The sequence below is a fragment of the Porites lutea genome, chromosome 1 (genome assembly GCF_958299795.1).
Source record: "Porites lutea chromosome 1, jaPorLute2.1, whole genome shotgun sequence".
Taxonomy (NCBI): Eukaryota; Metazoa; Cnidaria; class Anthozoa; order Scleractinia; family Poritidae; genus Porites; species Porites lutea.
This window is the reverse complement of record NC_133201.1, coordinates 48,777,911-48,798,337: the sequence shown is the minus strand read 5'-3', so window position 1 is coordinate 48,798,337 and position 20,427 is coordinate 48,777,911. Positions and strand designations below refer to the sequence as shown.

General features: G+C 40.2%; 2 protein-coding genes across 2 annotated transcripts; both read left to right on the top strand.

Annotated features, from left to right (window-relative positions):
• Nucleotides 1–16,829: 16,829 nt before the first annotated feature.
• LOC140939278 (uncharacterized) lies at nucleotides 16,830–17,862 on the top strand. Its single transcript, XM_073388836.1, has one exon. The coding sequence runs from the start codon at nucleotides 16,848–16,850 to the stop codon at nucleotides 17,841–17,843; it is 996 nt and encodes a 331-aa protein (XP_073244937.1). The 5' UTR covers nucleotides 16,830–16,847; the 3' UTR covers nucleotides 17,844–17,862.
• A 383-nt stretch (nucleotides 17,863–18,245) lies between these two features.
• Nucleotides 18,246–20,368, top strand: LOC140939295 (uncharacterized). Its single transcript, XM_073388837.1, has 2 exons — nucleotides 18,246–19,341; nucleotides 19,435–20,368. The coding sequence occupies exon 1, from the start codon at nucleotides 18,246–18,248 to the stop codon at nucleotides 19,137–19,139; it is 894 nt and encodes a 297-aa protein (XP_073244938.1). The 3' UTR covers nucleotides 19,140–19,341; nucleotides 19,435–20,368.
• The last annotated feature ends 59 nt before the right edge of the window (nucleotides 20,369–20,427 follow it).

The following is a 20,427-nucleotide window of genomic DNA, read 5'->3' as shown; positions in this document are numbered from 1 at the left end:
AAAAGGTAAAGGCGCCAAGCCTGAGCCAAAGGCCCAAACGTCCGGAGCTTATCTCGGTTTCCTTAGCATGAAACATGCCTTGGGGTATTGCTACTCCCCCCTGGACGGGATGCTAGTCCATCGCAGGGTTTTCCCCTAGCAGTAAATGTAGGTTTTAGAAATGTACCTACTTAAACACAGTGAAGAGAAAGAAAGTGGAGTAAAGTTCCTTGTCTAAGTAAACAACTCGACGGGCGAGGCTTGAACCCTGGACCTCCAGATCCGGATTTTGAGGTTTTAACCGCTTGGCCACACACGCCTCACGCTGCCCATGGGGTCATATCAAACACTGCACAACAGTCACGACTATTCATTCAAATGGCCTCCGGCTTCAATTAATTCTTCTTATTATTCGTTCAAAATATTTCCCCAATTCTGCTAGGTTATCACTAGCAGAACAATGGACGATTACAGAGATTCGCCGACAATCAAAATGATATTCCCTGCTCACAGATGTCCTTCTATAAAGTTTTAAAAGGGACTAGAAGGCGCCAGCTTGAATTGATCAAACCTTTGAATTTCTCAGGTGCTTTCTGAGGCTTACTTTCCCGCAAATAAACTGAACTGTCTGTAAAAAGTGAAGAGAAACAGCGAAAAATTCCAACTCTTAATGTGATGTTTTCTTATGGTTTAGATTAAAATATTCTCGAAACTGAGAATGTTTTGATCAAAGCTGTGTAAATCGAACTGAATCCGTGCATGGAACCTTGCGTTTGCTGTTAATTATATCTCACCTATTGTATGGAAAGTCTGTGAAAATCTTTATTATGAACTTGATCAGTATATTTCGAAGAGCTACCCAACGACCAAGAATACTATTGAAGGAACTGTCTGATATACAGAGCGGGCTGGAGCAGCTGTAGTGCCAACTATACTAGTATAAGATAATTAACGGACAAAGACATTTACATTCACATATTAGTGGGCCGACGAGTGTGTTGTCAAAAGTGTTCTCATGATTAATAAATATAACAAAATGTAACTTGTATGGTAAGTGAATTCCCGTTTAATTTTTTTACAATCTTGTTTTTGCTCTTATGCTTGACGGATACCTTTATAAAAATACAAGTGTGAATATGGGGCCATTATCATGAAAACGAGATTTATTACATTCAACACTGACCAAGGCTGGTGTTGAAATTTGCACAGTGATATTCCGTATTCACTATAAGGGTATAACGCAATGCTTAATCCAAACTTTTTTCGACGGATTCCTCTCAAAATTTAAAAGCGCTGAAATCCTGCTTCGAACCTAGCTGAAGCCTTCTTGGTCAAGGTTTGCAACAACAAGCAAGAGCGCTTAACCTCAGAAAGGCATTGGCTTCCTTGAATAACCAGAGAGTTTGGAAGCCAAATTGAATAAAGCAAATTACTGGACTATGCTCAAACTGACATACATATCATAAAATGGACAACAGACAACACACACGCGCTCAAAAATCTACCAGAGGAAAAAAGGAAGTGTTCGCATACACAAATCGCCTTCCCACTTGTGAAGTGGAACTGTCGATGTTGGGTTTCTTGCAGTGTCACGCCGCCAGTCAACATCTCAAGAAGAAAGCTCTTCAAGCACTCCTTATAGCTTAAGACGACGACAAATCTTAGCAAATTGAAAAGAGCTCTTGCCTGTAAAGTACGAAATTAATACGATGATCTTGCCTATACCAACTTATGATAGTGAAATTTGAGGTGTGTATGCCAAACCAGATTTTACCCAAAATCGAAAAAAAAAAAAACACCTTCAATTTCAAAGTAAACAAGAAGGCTTGTAACAGGGGGAAGGTAACTTTATTGTTTTCCACCTAAGTTTCTTGACCCACTCCGCCTGCTAGTATGACGTCACATAGTAACGGGCAGGAGCCTCGGGTCGCTTGTGCAAATTAGCAAGGGATACAACAGTTATTTGGACGAGCGAGGTCGAGGAAAAGCTAAGAAGCTAGCAAATACCGCTATATATCGCTTATTTGATCGAATTTGTGTGAGTTTTGGTGTTGCTTTAATCTGCTTGTGTAAACCGTTTTGATATTTTGTGTGAATGCATAATTTTGTTAATTTGTTTTGCGGGCCGTGTTGCGGGATCGCCATCTATTTCACGGGACCGGCAAGGTCATCAAAATATATACTCGAGCGTTACTTCAGTGTGTATGGAATTTAACTAATGAGTGGACCAGCGCGTTGTTGGTCTACGAAACAGTTCTGTATTAAAGTCCAACTTAAATCTTTTTTTTCGCTAAAATAGGCAAGGTCTAGTCTCCAGAATAGGAGATTCCATTCACAGATCACGCATGTTTATATTTCACCTATTCTTTTGCTAATTAAATGGGTCTAACTTCATGTCATTCCTTTCGAATGTGGGCCTCTGCATGTTGATCTCCTAATTCTCCACCAAATTCAGTAAAGCTAGTTCAAACGATTATCTACATCGAGTCGGTCTGTTGAACCCGAAATAATGCGAAGTAGCTTTGAAATACGTGCTTAAGCTAATTTCCCTCAAATGTTTATTTGAATTCATGATAAACACAGCTTCACCAGCTTCAAACAGCGTCTATGGCAGAGAAAAATTGTTTTGATATCACAAAATTAATCTTTTAAATCATGTGTGTCACTGTGGTGCAGTGGTCAAGGAGTTGCTTGCACGTGCAGATAAACCGGGTTCAACTCCCGGCGACGCTGTTTCCTGTTTCTTTGTACCGTTTTTTTTTTTTGTCCTGTTTGGTCTCTTTTTTTAACACTATTTTTCCTTTTAGCCTTTTATCTTTATTCTTACTGCTGACCCTACTGGTCATGCACTTGGATCAATATATATTTTAAGTCCGGAGTTCTATTTTGGAAAAGGGATTTCAAAAGCTCTTGATCTGCATACTGGCCAAGCTTACGACTAGATAAAAACCATAAGCTGTCAAGGCATGTCTCTCCTCTTAAACAGCTGTATTTTTTCAATGTTAGTTGACATTATGACAAACAACACACAGTACACCACAAACTGTACTATAATTTACACCCAACACCCACCAGTGACACACTGGCGAAAGGTAAACTTGCCTTTTGTACATCGTCTTAATCGTCAATATTATTACCTTAAATTCGCCACTGGGTTTGCCCCTAAAAAATAATTAAACGAAACGTTTTATTGGTTTTCGGGATTTAATTACAGAATTACGGGTGTATGCCCAACACAGTATTAAAATGCGGTAAAGCAACAAGATTCAATGCTCAGTCTCTCATAAATACCTGTCATTTAGCTTCCTCTTTCAATCAGAACGCAGCATTGATAATAGACTACTAGTTGGGTTTTACTAAAGAACTATATCTCTTATTGGCACTAAACCCTTCAACACTCACAAAGGCTTTTATCTTTTAAGCTTGTGTAATCAAAAAGTTTTATGGCCCGTCTGCTTACCTAGATCTAACAAGAAAAAACGCTTCCAGGAAAGCATTAGTGAAACTAAGAATAGGCAGCCACAAGTTGATTAAGACAAAGATACGACAATATAGCCCTTAATGAAAGGGTAATCCATGTAAAATTCGTCTGCAACTGTAAAACCATTTAAGGTGAAATTCACTTTTTACTAGATTACCCAAGCTACTCCTTTAAAAGGGATATGTTCGTTACTAAAATAGAACTTAGCATTCCATTCCCACGACTGTTAGCACTGAAAGGAAACTTTATCATTAACTCATCTGACTGTTTCATTAACACTCACAATTAATTTCATGCTCACCCTCAATTTCGACTCAATTAATTTCATGCTTCGCATTGAGAGATAACTCCTCTCCAGAATGATTACTTCTACTGTAAGAATATATGGTTTAAAAGAAACCATGTTTTAATTTATTTTATGTTATCGTAAGAATTATCTTAAGATTTAATTAACGAATCGATAATTACTTGTGAATATAAGCTTTTCAATACTGTATTTTTTATAGTCATGCAAATAAAGCATGTTGTTGTTATTGTCTGTTTGTTTTAAATGGCTTCTTTGGCAGGCATTTCTGCTGTTTCTATATTTTCTGTCTAATGTATAAGGTTAAATGTAAATTAAGCAAATTCATAAAACAACCCAGCCATTAAGGTAAAAGATATTGCAAAATTGATGAAGGTATGCACTCTTTTAATATAAATGAACTTATTAAAGTTAAGATGAAGATGACTACCGCAAAGGTTGTCGAAACGTCAGTCCGCACTGTCAACAACATGCACAGTCCTATTCAGGACTACGTTCACCCGGACGATCAAACTAAACCTACTTTTGAAATGACTCCTGGCGGTTCAAACCTTTCACAGTTTTAAAAGTTAATAAATTGGATTAAACTTTGATACATATTTATTAACAAAATGAGAGAAGTTTCTGTGTTTTTAGACTTAATTTTTAGATTCAAGAGGTTCGGTTGGTGAGTGAAGTAGCCGAGTTTCTCTTTACCCGAGGGCTAAAGCAATGCTCTTTATTTGTTGTCGAATCAATAACAATAGCAATGAAACATTGACATATACTTTTTTCAGAGAAGATGAACTTAATACCAAATCAAAGAAAAGGCAGCCACACTTAGCAAAGTTTTCTGATGATGAATGTATACATCATGATACATCAGCGCAACAATATAATGAATCAAGATCTTATTCATGGAACGATCTCCTTTGTAGCGGCCAAAGCATTCACCTTAAGTACTTCAGAAAACAAAACAAATCCGTAGATATTCCAACCAATATGTTCTCTTCTTCTAGATATAGGCAAGAGCCATAATGACAGGGGCACCCAACAACCGTTTTCTGGGAAATGATCTGAAATGGCTCCTTATGCATCCTGGAGTGCTTTAAAAGCAATATAAATGAATAATTCGCATCGTAATGTAATGAGACATTATGGCTCTCGATATAGGGTGTTATTGCGTTCGACGTGAAGAGAATGCAACACATATTCTTGGGAGTCCTGTGGTACTCAAAGCGGGCCTTTTCAGCGAGCGTTTTTCGTCTTGCGTCTACATTTTCTCTGCCATTTTGAATAATGTAGCTCGAGTTATTCACGTCATATGCGCAAATTGTAATCATGTACAGTACCCTGGTTCCATCAAGGTCAACAATGATGATTTAACTGTGTCAAAAGCACGGTGATATTTGAGTTCGGCAAATGAATGAACTTTGGAATTGGTTTTTAAGCGGGTTTTAACGCTGAACTGATGATTCAGCTACACCTTTCTCGGCCGTTCAAGTCGAGCTGAAACTTAAAAAGATACAAATAAAGACCAGGTAACGTTTTTGCCGTGAGACGTTTACCCGTGCGTTTGAGTCTATCTGTATATTTGTAGTTTTACCTCTCACCATGTACGAAAAACATGCCGAGATAAAGTACGTTTCAAGAATTTTACCCGCGTATCTATGATTCAACACATGTAATGCTTTATCCACGTCTATTAATATATCTACGGGGGATTTTGTTTGATAAGTACAGGAACTATCTCGCTCGCCAAACAAGATAAGTTTAAAACATGATGAAATGACCTACACGAACTGAAATCATGAAGATGAACAGTTCGCATAATGGCATTAAGGATTTTGTCCGGTTCACTGACATCTGTAACCTAGCAAAAATTGTCGCTTATCTATAATCGTTAGTCACTTCAAGTCGTGTCACGCAAAAAGCCAGGACTATAACCTTCGAGGCTACCAAGCTTTTGATGTTTTTTAGTGATATGTTTATCTTTTTTAACAAAATAGAACTTTTTACGATCTACTGCACATTTTTATGGGGCAGTGTGAAATGCAGACTATGGACTGACTGCGGACTATTTTTTTCAGGGTTAGAAAACAATAGGCTAGGGCAGGCTATTGTTGTGACGTTGTCATTTGCATGGTGAAACACGACAATTATAGTTCTCGGTCCGAGTTTTACAAAGACCGCATTTTTATCGACCATACTTGAAGCCGTCTACGCGAACAACATAGAAAGAATGTTTACTTATCTTCGTAAAAGAAAAATCCTGATCTATGTTTCCCTATTTTGAAATAAAGCTTGACGGTCTAACAGCTAACCTCATAGCTAACCTGGAGCTAAGAAAACTCGAACACACTCATTAATCTATGATTACTACTAGTTAAAAAATTTTTGTCCCCAAAATATTTCATTTGGTTCCTTTTACAATTGTGGCTGCTCATAGCGTTATTCAGATCAAGCTTAAAAAAAAGAAAATTAGAAACAAAACTATGGACCGGTCTTCTTTGACGCATTGCATTCTTATGCAGCAACAATTGTTATGCATTCATGGTCAAGTGGCCCGTTTCGAACGTTCAATACTTGCCAGTCTTTTTTGCTATGAAAGGAAGTATTTTTCTTCGATTCCACTTATTCATCATCAATTCATCATCAAAGTTCATTATTTTGCCTTTTATTTGACAAAGTTATTGCAGTTAGGGATTAGATTGGGCGTGAACAATGGCCATTATCTTGAAAGACTTCTTGAATTAAGCCCGATGGTGTTCAGTGAATCAGTGCGCAGTATCATCGTAGACACGCGATGCTTTAACCGACCTTTGTCGATGGATTCTTAATAAACTTCAAAAGTGCTAATATTAGTCCTACTTCAAACCAAGAGGACGAAGTTCAAAGCCTTCTTGGCCAAGGTTTGCAACAACGAACAACAATAAATAACAACTCTGTTATTCTAAACTTCAAAAGAATGAAATTAAAGTGTTCAGTTAAATTAGATACCAGAAAGTCATCGGCTTTCTTGAGTAACCAGAGAGGTTTGGAAGCCAAATTGAAAAAACAAATTACTGGCGACTACGAGGCTCGGAAGAGCTGTAAAATGGACAACACATGTACACAAGGCACACATGCACTATTCATCACTACTATCTATATGTATATTCGTACATACCTAAGGCAAAGATTAGCATACACATATCGCCTTCGCACTTGTGAGTGGAGCTTCCGATGCAGGGTTTCTTACAAAAACAAAACAAAAACGTACCTGAATTGAAATAACGTTTCACCTGACCCGCTTGCTTGCAGAACTGAACATTCACACGCTGAATAAAGGTTCTGCCCTAACCCATGCATGACATCATAGTTATTAAAGTGATGTGGTTTTGAAACCCTTTCGCTTCCTTTGTTACATGTTTTTGTTAGCTTTTTTGAGGGGGACATTGAGGGGTACCCAATACCGCAAGACCGTAAGAAAAAATGGCAAATACCGAAATACCGCGTCGAAAATCGTCTAAATTCGGATGCCGCATATTTTAATCACAATTATAATCCGTTCCGCATACTTATGGTTGCTTCCATCAAAACCCTTTCCAGTGCGAGTTTTGATAAGTGAGTCTAGTCTAGCACGTCAGTCTCTCAGTGGTCACTGCCATCTCGACTGTCTCACACGCCGCGCCGGTAAGAGGCAAACTTACCAAATTTTCTCTTTTAACTTTACAAGGCGTTTTTCAATTCTCGAAACCCGCCATCTAAACTTATTCTTGTTGCGATAATGTTCGCTTCCTTCGCCCTCTTCATAAAAAAATTGCCACACAGTCAATGATGACAACGTCGTCTTTAACCTCAGCGACCTCAGCCATTGTGAGAAAACGTGTAAGACCTTGAATTACCGGCAGATCGAAAAGCCTGGTAAGGTAACTTGAGACGACTCAGTATCATTGGATGCAACAACAGTCACATTTTATATTATCGACCATCAACTGTGACAAAATGACCCACAAATGGTGTAAATAATTACGATCATTTACCGTTATATCTCAAGACTTCTAAATATTAACTTTAATTGGCCTTTGTCCTACTGTGTTTTGTTTTGCATATTGTATCGAAAGGAAAGCGCAAATAAACGGTACCGTAATACCGTGAAAAATCTTATTTCACCGAATACCGTCAGCCAAAATGATAAAAAACCGCATACCGCAGAGCTAGATGATAACGCAATACCGCACGTTAAAATTAAAATTACCGAAATACCGCATGAAAAAAAGCCCAATACCGCAATACCATAAACCCCCAGGTACCCCTCTTTTTTGGACCTGACCATGCACAACCGTGCACAACGTTCAATTGAGCATTCCTGTCATTTTGAACCTACTGACCAATAGAAACAGCGCATTAATTTTTTCCAGTAAGGACAAAGGATTGCGTACAGTCAGGGAAAGATACTTTAGGACCCGTTTACATGGGGGTGGGGGACCCCAGGTAGTTGAGATCACCAGCTTAGGTGTGGTAATCCGCCTGTCCATGTAACCTCTCATTTTAATTTGATCATGTTTACATGATAGGTGGGGTGACTCGCCAAGGCAGGTAGCCTGGTCTCCCTAGCCTCTTCCAGGCTCCGAGATAGTGGTGAAAAGTCGTTCAGTAAAAAGAAATGCGCAAAACGCGCGAGGGCTGGTTAGAGGCGGGCGGCTCTCTCTCATTTTTCCCGCCGCCACGGCCCCCTTTTCCAAGTTGCGCGCGTCTTATTTTCGCTTTGCTCGTTTTAATACGTCCCCGCTATACTATCTGAGAGCCTGGCACAGGTTAGGTTTCCCAGAACGGGTAACCCTCTCAGTCAGGGTAAAATTTTGTCATGTAAACGTTTGAAGGTGGTGGATTTGTTATACATCAAATCCACTTTGGCGGTGGCTTTGGATCGTTATATCAAAGGTAACAATAGAAAGCCACAGCACTGAAAGTTGCAGCAAGAGCAGCAAGTGGGCAAAAACACGTGGTTTTCCAGCATTTTTCTTGTTTACGTGCTTAGCGACCGTTCAATAATCTTGAAAAAGTGCACCCCGAGATGGCGGGGTTGTAAGATTGCATGTAAAAAGGGTTATTTTTTTTACCCCACCTAAGCGGGCTATACCTCAGATAACTGGGGTCCCCCACCTCCTTGTGAACAGGCCCTAAAACTAAATTTTCCTCTACGTGCTGTAGCTTTCATCCGAGAGTTTGGTAAAAAAAAAAATTGCTATGACGGCAAAGAAATGTACAAAAAAGCGTGATACACGTGCCAAGTTGTTGCTGAAACTTTTTCTTTGAGGCTGCAGCGAGGGTTTCGAAATATGGTATTTAGAAAAAGGAATCAATTTTCACTACGGTTGAACGCGACTTACTCATTTCAACCCTATATGAGTTAACCCGTTTCAGAAAATTCCGATTGAATATTTTCTGTAATTAGGTTTTAAATAGATTAAGTATTCTAGTAGATAAATCGTTTCTGGTTTGACTTTATGGAAAGTATTTAGATAATCTGAGCAGCATTCGGGTCCATTTTTATAAGGAAGAGGAAAGCTGTATTTCGAGAGGAACTTATGTGGTGGACGGCCGGGTATCAATTGTCAGGTTCAGTTCTAAACTGAAAAAAGGTTTTCTTCCGCTTGAATCCCTCGTACTTACGGGTTTCACATCCTGAGATTTAAGACATTTTCCTAAAAACGAGTCTTCACCAGCCTCGTCCCTAGACGTTCTCTCTTGATCCGTTGTCCGCGCGAAGTCTGGGGGAGAGCGGGTATCTCTCGGTGACGTCACTGCTCATGGTAGAGTCCAGGAATGACCGAGCCGAAAACGCCTGGGGGACTAGGCTGAGTCTTCACCACCTCCTCGTGGGCATCCACCCTCGTTCAGCGCTTTCTTGAATACAGTCAAACCTGTATTAAGCGGTCATCCACAGGGAATGGCTAAGTGACCGCTTAATACAGGTTGACCGCTTAATACAGGTATCGTAAAATTCAACGTCAGGGTTAGTTGGAATGGCATTTTATTTGAAATAAATTCTGCCAGGGTCATTATTAAAGGAAAGAGTGTTAACACAGGAGCTGGTTATGGTTTAGAAGTGCCTTGTGAATATCATTTTGAAGGGGACAATATAATTTTTCGGGCAATTGGTTAAAAGAAAAGCTAGTTAAAGATCATTTTGATGTTCGATCATTTTTGATACTATGGTAAAAAATAACCGAACGTCACTGTTCAGGCAGTTGATTTCGAGACATTTGAGGAAACAAGTTACACTTGTGATTTTAACTTTGCAGTACTTGATGTCTACTTACGCTTAACCCATGTGGTTAGATTAAAAACTGCCCAATTAAAAATGTCTTTTTTGGCAATTGGCTGAAGCTCTCCCCATGATCTCTCACAAAAGGGTTTCAAAAGGTTGAAACTACTTTGAGGTGAAATAGCATTTCAAAACTGCGCTTCTTTTTTCCAAATATAATGGCGGAACATCAAGATTGTCCAGTTTTATTAGTGTTTCTGACCATAAAAACTTCATCCCAAAATAATAATTTGAAAACGTTTTCATAGATTTGCTCAAACTTCACGAACATTGGGGTAGGTGTTGGTAGAGAAAAATGTGGAAAAAATTCCAAGTGACAAGAAATGCGGATGCAAGGAAAAATAGGTAATGACGTCATAATGGCGTTGCTATGACGACTCCGATGTCAACAAAGCGCCCATTGCTCATAAAAAATTTCCATCTTTTGTCTGAGAAATCTGTGGTAATCGGTTTTCCATATCTCTTTTAATGGCAATGTAGTAAATGCTCAAGCCCAGAAAAATCCAATCGAGCCACCTTAACACATGCTTTTCCAAGTAAATCCATAACTTATTGGTATATTTGTCATTATTATTATTAGCTTCGCCAAAAAAAAACAAACAAACAAACAGAAAGAACGTTGGCAGGGACACCGCAACAGCTGTGGCCAATGACAGCGGGCCCGGATACTAATAAAAACAATAATTATAATTATAATCATCATTATTAATATTTATAATAACAATAATAATTATTATTATTATTATCAGAAGATTAAACGCACGTGAACTGTTGAGACTGAAAGAGCCAATATTTGAGCTACTGACTTCGCAAGAAAGAGTTGCTCAAGGCGTAATTGATTACCTTTTAAGCTAAACAATTCATACTACCTCATAGACTTATCAAAGTATGAGAAGGCATAAATTAAAAAAAAAACTAGCAAACAAGAAATATAGAGTCCCTTTGATCCTAATACACGGGAAAAACATCATAAAACCCTGCCGCAATACGTACAGTTTCTTAATTCTAAAAAGAATGATTACTTCAGTGTTGGTGACGGTTATCATGAATCCATTACCAAAAAATGCAATAATTCAGATACAACAGCTTTTGTGAAAGTCTCTGATATAGATGGTAGACTGCGAACTTTCTATTATTTTTCTTTTGAGTCACAGTAGATCGAAAGCACGCGTGAGTAGAGAGTGATGAAGTCGAAGCCGCGAGGCACGAGGGCGGAAACGCAAGCGAAGAAAAAATGAAGAGTCCTTTTTTTCCCTCTCCGAATCAATCCTTTCGTAATATCTATTATTAATTTGCATAATTTTACTTTTACGCTCCCCAAGCTTGGCTCTGAGGAAAGAAGGACGACCGCTGGCGGACTAAATCGATGGATGACACTAGGAAAGAAGACTTTGTTACATCAGTCTTGGTAGAAAATGGGCTCCAATATTTTTGAACTCTTCATTCCAAACCAGCGCAGCAAAAATTTTCTTTGAGTTTTGTTGCGAGGAAATGAACGTCATAGATAACAATATCGTCCCTAAAGCCCCATTTATATGGAGAAAAGTTGTCCCGAGGTCATCCGTAGGCTCGATTACCAGCCGCTGCTCGGGAAATGAGCCCGCGCTCTTCCCCCGAACAGACGGCTCAACGCATGAGTTTGTTATTTGAGACCTTAAGATCGAGGATTAGCCATCTTACGGCAAACGGCAATCTGCGGTTTCACTTTATCTGTCTGGCCATATTAAGGAATTAATAATATTCGCGGTTGGTAGCTCGCGGCTGCCATGTTTGTTTTCATTTATTCGTTCACTTCTATTTTAGTTGACAAATCGTCTTGACAGTTACGTTTGTATGAAAAATAGTTCAATTATTGATTAGCGAAAGAGTTCTAAAAAGAAGACGGTGTTTTCTCTCAAACGTGGAATTGTGATGTTTTATACTGCAAAAAACCTTGCGGTGAATCACTTACCTCTGGAGCGTGATCTAGACGTACAAACGGGAACCTCAAACCGCAGCTGACGGCAAGGGACTAGTCACGTGCTTTCCTAACGTTTGCCGTTCGCAGGAAAAAAAGCTCGATCTTAAAGTCTCTATTGTCAATTACCACCAATCATCAGATCGTTAAACTATAAAGGAAAGCTAAATTGTACCAAAAAATACATAGCTTACCTCTCTCTAAACCCTTCAGTTGCACGTTTTGTTGCTAGCCTTTTTCCTGTCGATTCGTTGTTCTAAGTTTCATTGATCTATATTTTACATTAGGACAAGACACTGAAACATAAAATTCTGATAAAATCATTAGGAAGAAATTTCAAACACGGCTAGTTAAATTGACCAGAAACCTCACAGAATGTAACGTATAGAATACAGGGACGTGGCTACTAGTACACAGTGACCTCACCAACACTTTGAGCAATTAGACTTTTTAGCACACCCCAACAACGCATAATTTATTCAGGGGCACCCAACGTCAAATTTCGGAAAAAATCTGTTAGGAAGACGATTTGAGATCTAGAATTTTCGGAACATTTGTTGTAAAATTTCTTGCTGTCCTACCTCTCCTAGGATTTTCGAACATCTAAAAAATGGTATAATTGCCCATTTTTAACGGATTTTTACCCTAAAAAGGTACCCTAGAATTTTCGGAGCCTTTTTTCTGGCTGAAATTTTCGAAAAGGTAAGTTTTAATCCCTGTAATCTTCGGATCACTAGACTTTCAGCTCGGAAATCCGAACAGATGAAAAATTTTTAGGGAATAAAAATATGGCTACACCTACCGTTTAAATACTAAAAAACGTTAAACAGTGCTATGTTTAAGTGGTTTTGAACTATATATATTCTCGTTGGGTGCCCCTGTTTATTACAAGCGGTGGACTGATCAAACCAATATTTGTAGGCCCGGGCCTACAGGTCTGTGGGCTGGCTACACCCCTGGAATAATATAAGTAAAGTGGGGGTTGAAGCTGACCTAAAAGATGCAAAAATGAAATAACGCAAAGACACAAAAACCGAATTTCCGTCTAAGTGGTGTAGCCTTCATCCGAGAGTTTGGTAAGAAAAACAAGATCCTAGACTTATAAGTACTACAACTTACTTTACTCTCTTTCAGAAATTTTCATTTAGCTTTTAACTTTGACTCGAAGATTATTTATAAGTATCAGTAAGTAGATACATCATTTCTGGTTTGACTTTATGAGAAGTATTTGGGTAATCTGAGCAGCATTCGGGTCCATTTTTATAAGGAAGAGGAAAGCTGTAGTTCGAGAGGAAGCCATGCGGTGAACGGCTGGATTTCAGTTGTGGTGCAATTTTAAAATGAAAAAAGGTTTCTCTTCCGCTTGAATTCCTCGTACTCACGGGCTTCACACCCTGAGATCTCAGACATTTTCCTACAAATATATCTTTACCACCCTTCAAGGCCGGGGCATGCGGCTACCCTCGTCCACATAGCGTCATCAAAATTTAAACTTTTAAAGAAATTATCAATCCTTTAAAAATTTTACCTTTATCAAGTATTTCAGCGGCTAAAAACTAAATATTTATACAAAATTTTCACCTCGAAAAAATTCTTCGTTTTATGATAGAATATGCTTGAATTTTTAGTAAGTAAGCTTTTGCCCAAAGCAGCACGTACCTGGTGGCCGTGCTAGCTGTTGTGTAGGTTAAAAAATTGACTTATATTTATGGGGATTTTGCTATCTGAGGAGTCATTGTATGAAAGTTAAGTATTCCTTTTAATGTTTAAAAGTTCATTGCGAGATACGTTCACACTTTCGTAACAAAATCTATTTTAATTTTATTTTAAATTTTGCAAAGCTATAGAAAGAGAGATGGAGAGTTAGTAATATCACCGCTGAGCCAAAAAGGACTAAAAGACAGGCTTAAGAGCGGATGTCTGTAAATATCGACCAGGGGTGGGAAAAATGAAAATTTCGAAAAATCCCAAAAAAAATCTGTGGACTACCCTAGGTACCTTATTTATGAAAATATAACTTTTACTTTCATCGGTTAAATATTTTTGCGATACGGCGAGTGTAAAGATTGACCGCTTCACGGCCTCCACCGGGCCGCTTTTTCTGGACGCGCGACAGGGTTACGAAAAGAGCTCGATTTTAGTCTAATTCAAGAATCATTCAATTCACAATGCTTCTCATCGTATTAAAGGGATTTCAACATACATTTTGAGTGGTAATATGCTTCAATTGATTGCAACCAGAATATTTTACAGATTTTAAGATTCTTAAATAATTTTGAGGATTTCACGCGAGCAAAATTTTGTCAAAATTCGAAGGCCTAAAATTCAATCCGATACATCGTTTTAAGAAGAAATAGATATCTGACATTACAAAGCAATCTTTAAGCTTTCGAAATATGGGTTCAAAACTTTGGGCAACATGTGAAATGAATTTTTGGGAAAGCGAAATTCAGGGAGCACTTGAGTGAAATTTGACCTATCTGACTTGACAGTTATGAGGATCGGCGCGACACGATGAATTCTAAAACAAATCTTTCAGCCGCGATACGTTTAATTCAGGCGATCCCAAGTCCTACAATGATACAAATGTAATTGAAAAAAAGTGATGGAAAATTGTACCTCAATGTTTACCCAAAAAGAAGGTCAAATCCCGGCTTTTTATTGTAACGTGGCTTCACACTAATGTAAACATGAAGGTCAAGTACTCGTACCACGACTCAGCAAAGTGTTCAAACTTTACACCAAATATCGATCCTTTCTCGTGAATATGAGGTCGGCAATATTTTTGTTTGTACCTTATGTCCTTGCTTGTCTTCATGACCGCAAAAACTAAGGCAAACTGCAGCGAAACCCTAGCGCACTCGACGTGTGTCAAGGAATGCTGTTACGTGAGTCGAGAATGCGTTACATAACATGACACACCAAGCGTTTTTTCATTCGATTTTCTTTCGTCGCAAAAAACAGTGTCTTATCAACATGTTATAACTATACTCTTTTTTCTCCCCATTTACCTCGCAGTTTTGCGATCGCAAACATGTGAACCCAAACGTCATGAAACGTGTCAAATAGTAATCATTAGCCCTATGTAAATACATGTTTTTGTTTGTTTGCTTTAAGTCAAATGTGACCTTTCCATTCCCATATTAGTTCTAATTTTAAACGATTGCGAAATATCGTGAGCGTTGTGTAGAAGCGGGTCACGGAGACCGCTTTCGCAACACCTTATTTTTAGTGAGAACGTCTCCCAGAGTCATCAATTTCTTTGTTAGCACGGTTTTCGTCAGATATAAAGTTTTTGGTAGCGAGAGCTATAATCAGCAGACGTCCACTGCTCGCTGATGTGCGACCACACAGAGTGTGAATATGGAGCGCTGGTCGGGGGTGAGTGTGGTTCAAGTGTCAGGTACTTGAGCACAGAGTACGTACCGATCAGGGAATGTAACCGATCAATTGAGCGCCACATTACAGAAACACTGCAAGCCAGTTTTGCCAACTGTGGTTTAAGCACTGAAGCAGAGCTGTTATTAGCCAGGGCGGGTAAGTTTGAGACATGATTATACATATATATCTTTTAAAAACTCACTTTTCTTTTCTTTTTTTTTATTCTTGATATTGTTAGTTATGTTGCCTTTTCCTCGCAAGAACTTTTTCCTTGGAATTTTGGCTTGAAAGGTTTTAACTTGGGGATTTCTCCGATCCTCAATCTAATGGCTATCCCCAGTCCCCAAAAGAACTCGGCGGACCAAGCGCAGTTTGCTCTCTATCTCAAGTGGATAGGAAATAAAAATTCCTTGTTTTATCGTCATTTTCACTTTTGTCCCAGGTGTATTTGAATTTGATCACTCAAAATTTCAAATGACGATTTGCCCGAAGCACCGTGACGAATTTGGTATCGGATGGCGCTGCCGGCAAATGTTATGTAAAGTTCCCCTGGCTCTGGCCCCCCATCATGTTAAAAAGAGAAGGAGGAAAGAGAGGACGCTTTCTTTTGCGCAGTCAAAGTTGATCTACAGCCTTACGAAGGTACTTGTACCAGTTGGATCTCGTAAGTATAGTACTATAAGTGATGATAGCGCTTTTGAACGAAACTGAAATATTTAGTACTGTATAGTTTCTGATTAACTCAAATACTTACTCTGTACTTTTTCGAATTATCCTACTTTTTTGGCGTGTACATTTGTCATTGACAAGCCACAAATTATTTCAAACTGAGGACCAGACTAAGCATAAACTTGCGTTCCCGTAAAAAGAAATTAAGCGCTATAAATGGAAGACTACCTTCCCCAATTATAATAGCTTTTCTATGTCTTTTTCAGCAATATGTAGGGCGTGTCGTGGGTCGCTGACGGAGGAGGCAAAGCCTCAACCACCAGAGGAAATTGACACCACCTGTTACAGAGAAACACGGCGCACGCTAACTCGTAAGGTCTATGTGCAGGAAGAATCGGTTTCCCCTTCGAGTGAGGAGAGTAATGGGATGGTAAGCAATTATTAATAATATTGTTAATAACGAAAAAAACTTTAATAGAGCTTCGCGGTTGTTTTTGTGTTAAAAAAGACAACAACAACAACAACAATATTTGCTCACTCGAATAGAAGTTTCAGTATGGAAATTTATTTGTTATTGTAATTTGTTGTTATCGCAAAATCAAAACATCGGAGCGATAAAACACGACTGAGCTATACGACAAGCCAGTATAGGTAATGACCAACAAACTGAGACTATGCAGGCTATAGGGTTCAAAACTGATATAGTAATAGAAAACATTGAGTTTTTTATCTTTTTGTTTTCAAACAGAAACCTGGAGCCCCTGTGAGTGACCTTTGCCAGGCTATGTCGAATGTGTCCATTACCAGTTTGTATGTACCTGAGGCAACGGACCCAAGCAGCAGTGAACTGTCTTCCAGTGATGACAGGGGAAGAAGTGCAAATTTAGCAATACGTCGCGTGAAGCTCAATGAGTTCCTTATTGCTTGTGACAGACCAGTCCTTACCGTCCAGAAAAAGCCCTGGAGCCAACTGACGTCCTCCAAAGCCAGGCGTCAGTATATTGGAACCGCGACAGATACCATAGTCTCAACATTGGAAATCATAAGTCCCGAAGACAGCGGCGGTTTATGGGAGGCTTTACTCAACTCTGGTGAAGTTGAGAAGTCCCTCGGGTTACCATCTCCAGTCTCTTCCGGCGAGAATAAGTATCTGACCTCTCTCGCGGAGGCTTATAGGTGCGCTTCAACATGGGACACCCAAAGGCAGATCCTGTCCGTAATGGCTGACTTGGTGCCCTACACTGTCATACAGAGGTACTTGCCAAACGTCACAGAGTACCGGGTGAAGACAGCTAGACAGCACGCTATAATGTTTGGTAGGGGGACGCCTGTAACCATTTCAAAGAGTCCTCGAATGAGAGTCAATGAGGAACAGCTTGACCATTTCTTAACATTTATCACAAGTCCTCACGTCATACAGGACCTCCCTTTTGGCGAGAAAACGTTAGTTCTTGCGGACGGAACGGTTGTTGAGACGCCAAACATTATACGAACACTCGTTCCTGAGCGTATTGTGGCTCAATACAAGCAATACTGCGGGGAAATCGAGTTCACCCCATTCAGTAGGTCAACGATGCTACGCATACTTTCGTCGTGCTCTGCAACTGTTAGACGGTCACTTCATGGGTTAGACTATATTGCAGCAGACGGTGGAAAAGCGTTCGACGAGCTTATTGCCATGCTTCCCAAAGTGAGCAGTGATCGTACTTGGGTTGAACGTTGGCAGAGAGCACTCATGGAGGCAAAGCAGTACATCAAGTCTGATTACAAGGTGACGTGACTCTCTGTGTTACTTACGACTAAGCCCTAATATAGTATAGTATAAACAACGTTCTTATAGTGTGAGCCGTGCCTGATGCAAATAAACATGCAAACAATACTGTATAATCTCATTCGTATCACGAACGACTCATTATATCAGGGGCGTTTGCAGTAGCCCTTGTCAGTTTTATTTTCTTTTATGCACTGCCGAGCTTGAAATGCGCTACGAAAAGACGTCAAAAGATATCGACAAAACTAGGCGATGTTAAAGATGATACCAAAGATGACTGATATTAAAGGGCCATAGTACTTCTATGATAATGTCAACCCCGCTTATAGATTTTCCAGTGGAGATGAATTTAATTACATTTCTATTATTAATTAATTAATTCATTTATTTATTCAAACTCAGGTGCACCTGATGGCTGAAGCAAATGTACCCGACCACTGTATCGCTTACGCACTAAGTGACCCAAATGATAAATCTCTCTGCGTTGAGTGTCAACACGATCATGAAAACAGCTGTCTCCAGTGCGAGGAGCTGAAATCTGCATTGAAAGAAATAGAAGAAGCTCTTTCTAAGAATTCCACCATCCCCGAGGATATGCGTGACGACCTTCTCTACACTCATCAGAATGCAGTACAAGCGATACAAGCTTGGAAAGCGCATCAGCTGAGGTCTCTGCAACAAGACAAGGCGCGCACAACCGTCCTTGATGACCTAGACGAGACGAAGGTACTTATAACTCAAGACTGGGCTATGAAGTGGCTGCCACAGAGATATCGAGAAACCCAAGCCGACTGGTTTGGGAAACGAGGTATCTCTTGGCATATTAGTGTGGTTGTGCGAAGAGTTAATGCGACGTTACAGCACCAGACCTTTGTCCACATCGTGGAAGACTGTAGCCAAGATGCAAACAGCGTGATCCAGCTTTTACGCCACACCCTGAATACCCTCAAACGTGAGCACCCAGAGATTGAGACAGCAGCGCTGAGGCAAGATAACGCCGGATGTTATCACAGCGTTGCCATGGTATCAGCATGTCGTCTGATGGCAGGGGAAACCGGCATCCGCGTAAAAAGGGTAGACTTCAGCGATCCCCAAGGTGGGAAGGGTGCGTGCGATCGTAAAGCAGCAACTGTGAAGGCGCATGTTCGCCGCTATGTCAACGAAGGCCATAACGTGGTTACTGCGCGGGAATTCCATGACGCTATGTTGTCTCACAGGGGCATAAACGGTGTGCGAGTGGCTCTTGTCACCAGTTCCTCAGATCAGAGCCAGCAGGTAATTGCATCTGACTACTCAAAATTATAGGTAAAAAGTTACTATAATTGTTGTAGGACAGACTATCTAAAGCATCACGTGCTATTATGACTATTACAGGTGGAGGGACCAGGACGCTGGGAGGGAATCAGCACCATTAATAACTTTTCTTACGGAGATGACAATCAAGTAACCGTGTGGAAGGCCTTTGACGTTGGACCTGGAAAATCTGTCCCCTGGTCCCGACTACAAGGTTAGCCAAACATCCATTACCTTGTTTTTCATAGCGGAGGTTGCCACGTGATGATGCTTACTAATGGTATTTATCCCCTTTTTCTTCTTTCAGTACCGAGTAAGCTACCTTGTCTGTCGTACGTGTTCGAATTGTCACCTGGAGACTTTGTCCCATGCTGGGAAAAGAAACCGTCGGCAAAAGCGACAGAATCCCAGATCAGCAGCAAGAGGGTCGATGACGAGATTGCTGAAGACAGTGGCCTTTTCTGTTGCCCAGTAGATGGCTGCATAAAGAGCTATCAAAGGTATTCGAACCTCGAAAACCACATCATGTTTGGTCAGTGCTGCTTGCGACCGCACAGGAAATACAACTTGTTAGATCAATCGGTCCTTCTTTACGCAGAGAAGCTTACCGTCGGAGACAGTGCTCAGCCTACTCTCGTCGTCCAGGCTGAACAATGTGAAGCTGTCGAGTCACTACAGAAAGGCTGGGCCCTAAAAGGATCTAAGAAGACAGCGAGATTTACGGAAGACCAGAAGAAATACTTGGGGGATAAGTTTAGAATTGGTCAGGAGACGGGCCATAAGGCTGACCCTGAACAAGTAGCACGGGAAATGCGGTATGTGCGCAACGAAAGAGGCGAGCGCCGATTCAAGGTGGACGAGTTCTTAACCGCGGGGCAGATCCAGAGCTTTTTCTCTAGAACAGCCGCGAAACTTCGCCATGCTGCTACTCCGGAGGACGACGAAGAGGAAGACATTGACAACCAAGCAGCCGAAGACGAAGAAGCTTTCTTAATTACACGCAAAGCAATCCTGATGCAATGCACACCGGTGCACCCCATAGTATACGACACGTGGAACCTCTGTGCGATGAGCTCGACCAAAAAGCTCAGTAAGCTGACTGTAGCTCAGCTTCGTGAGATTTGCTATCACTTCAACATGGAGGATACATCATCTAGACACAGAAAAAAGCCATATCTGGATTTTATTTCAGAACTTGTGGCTGCCTGCTCTTGCACGTCCTTGGGCTAATCTTAGTGGAAACAGTGAACTCTTGACAAGGGAAAAAACAACACGAGCTAATACTTTAAGTAAGGGGTTG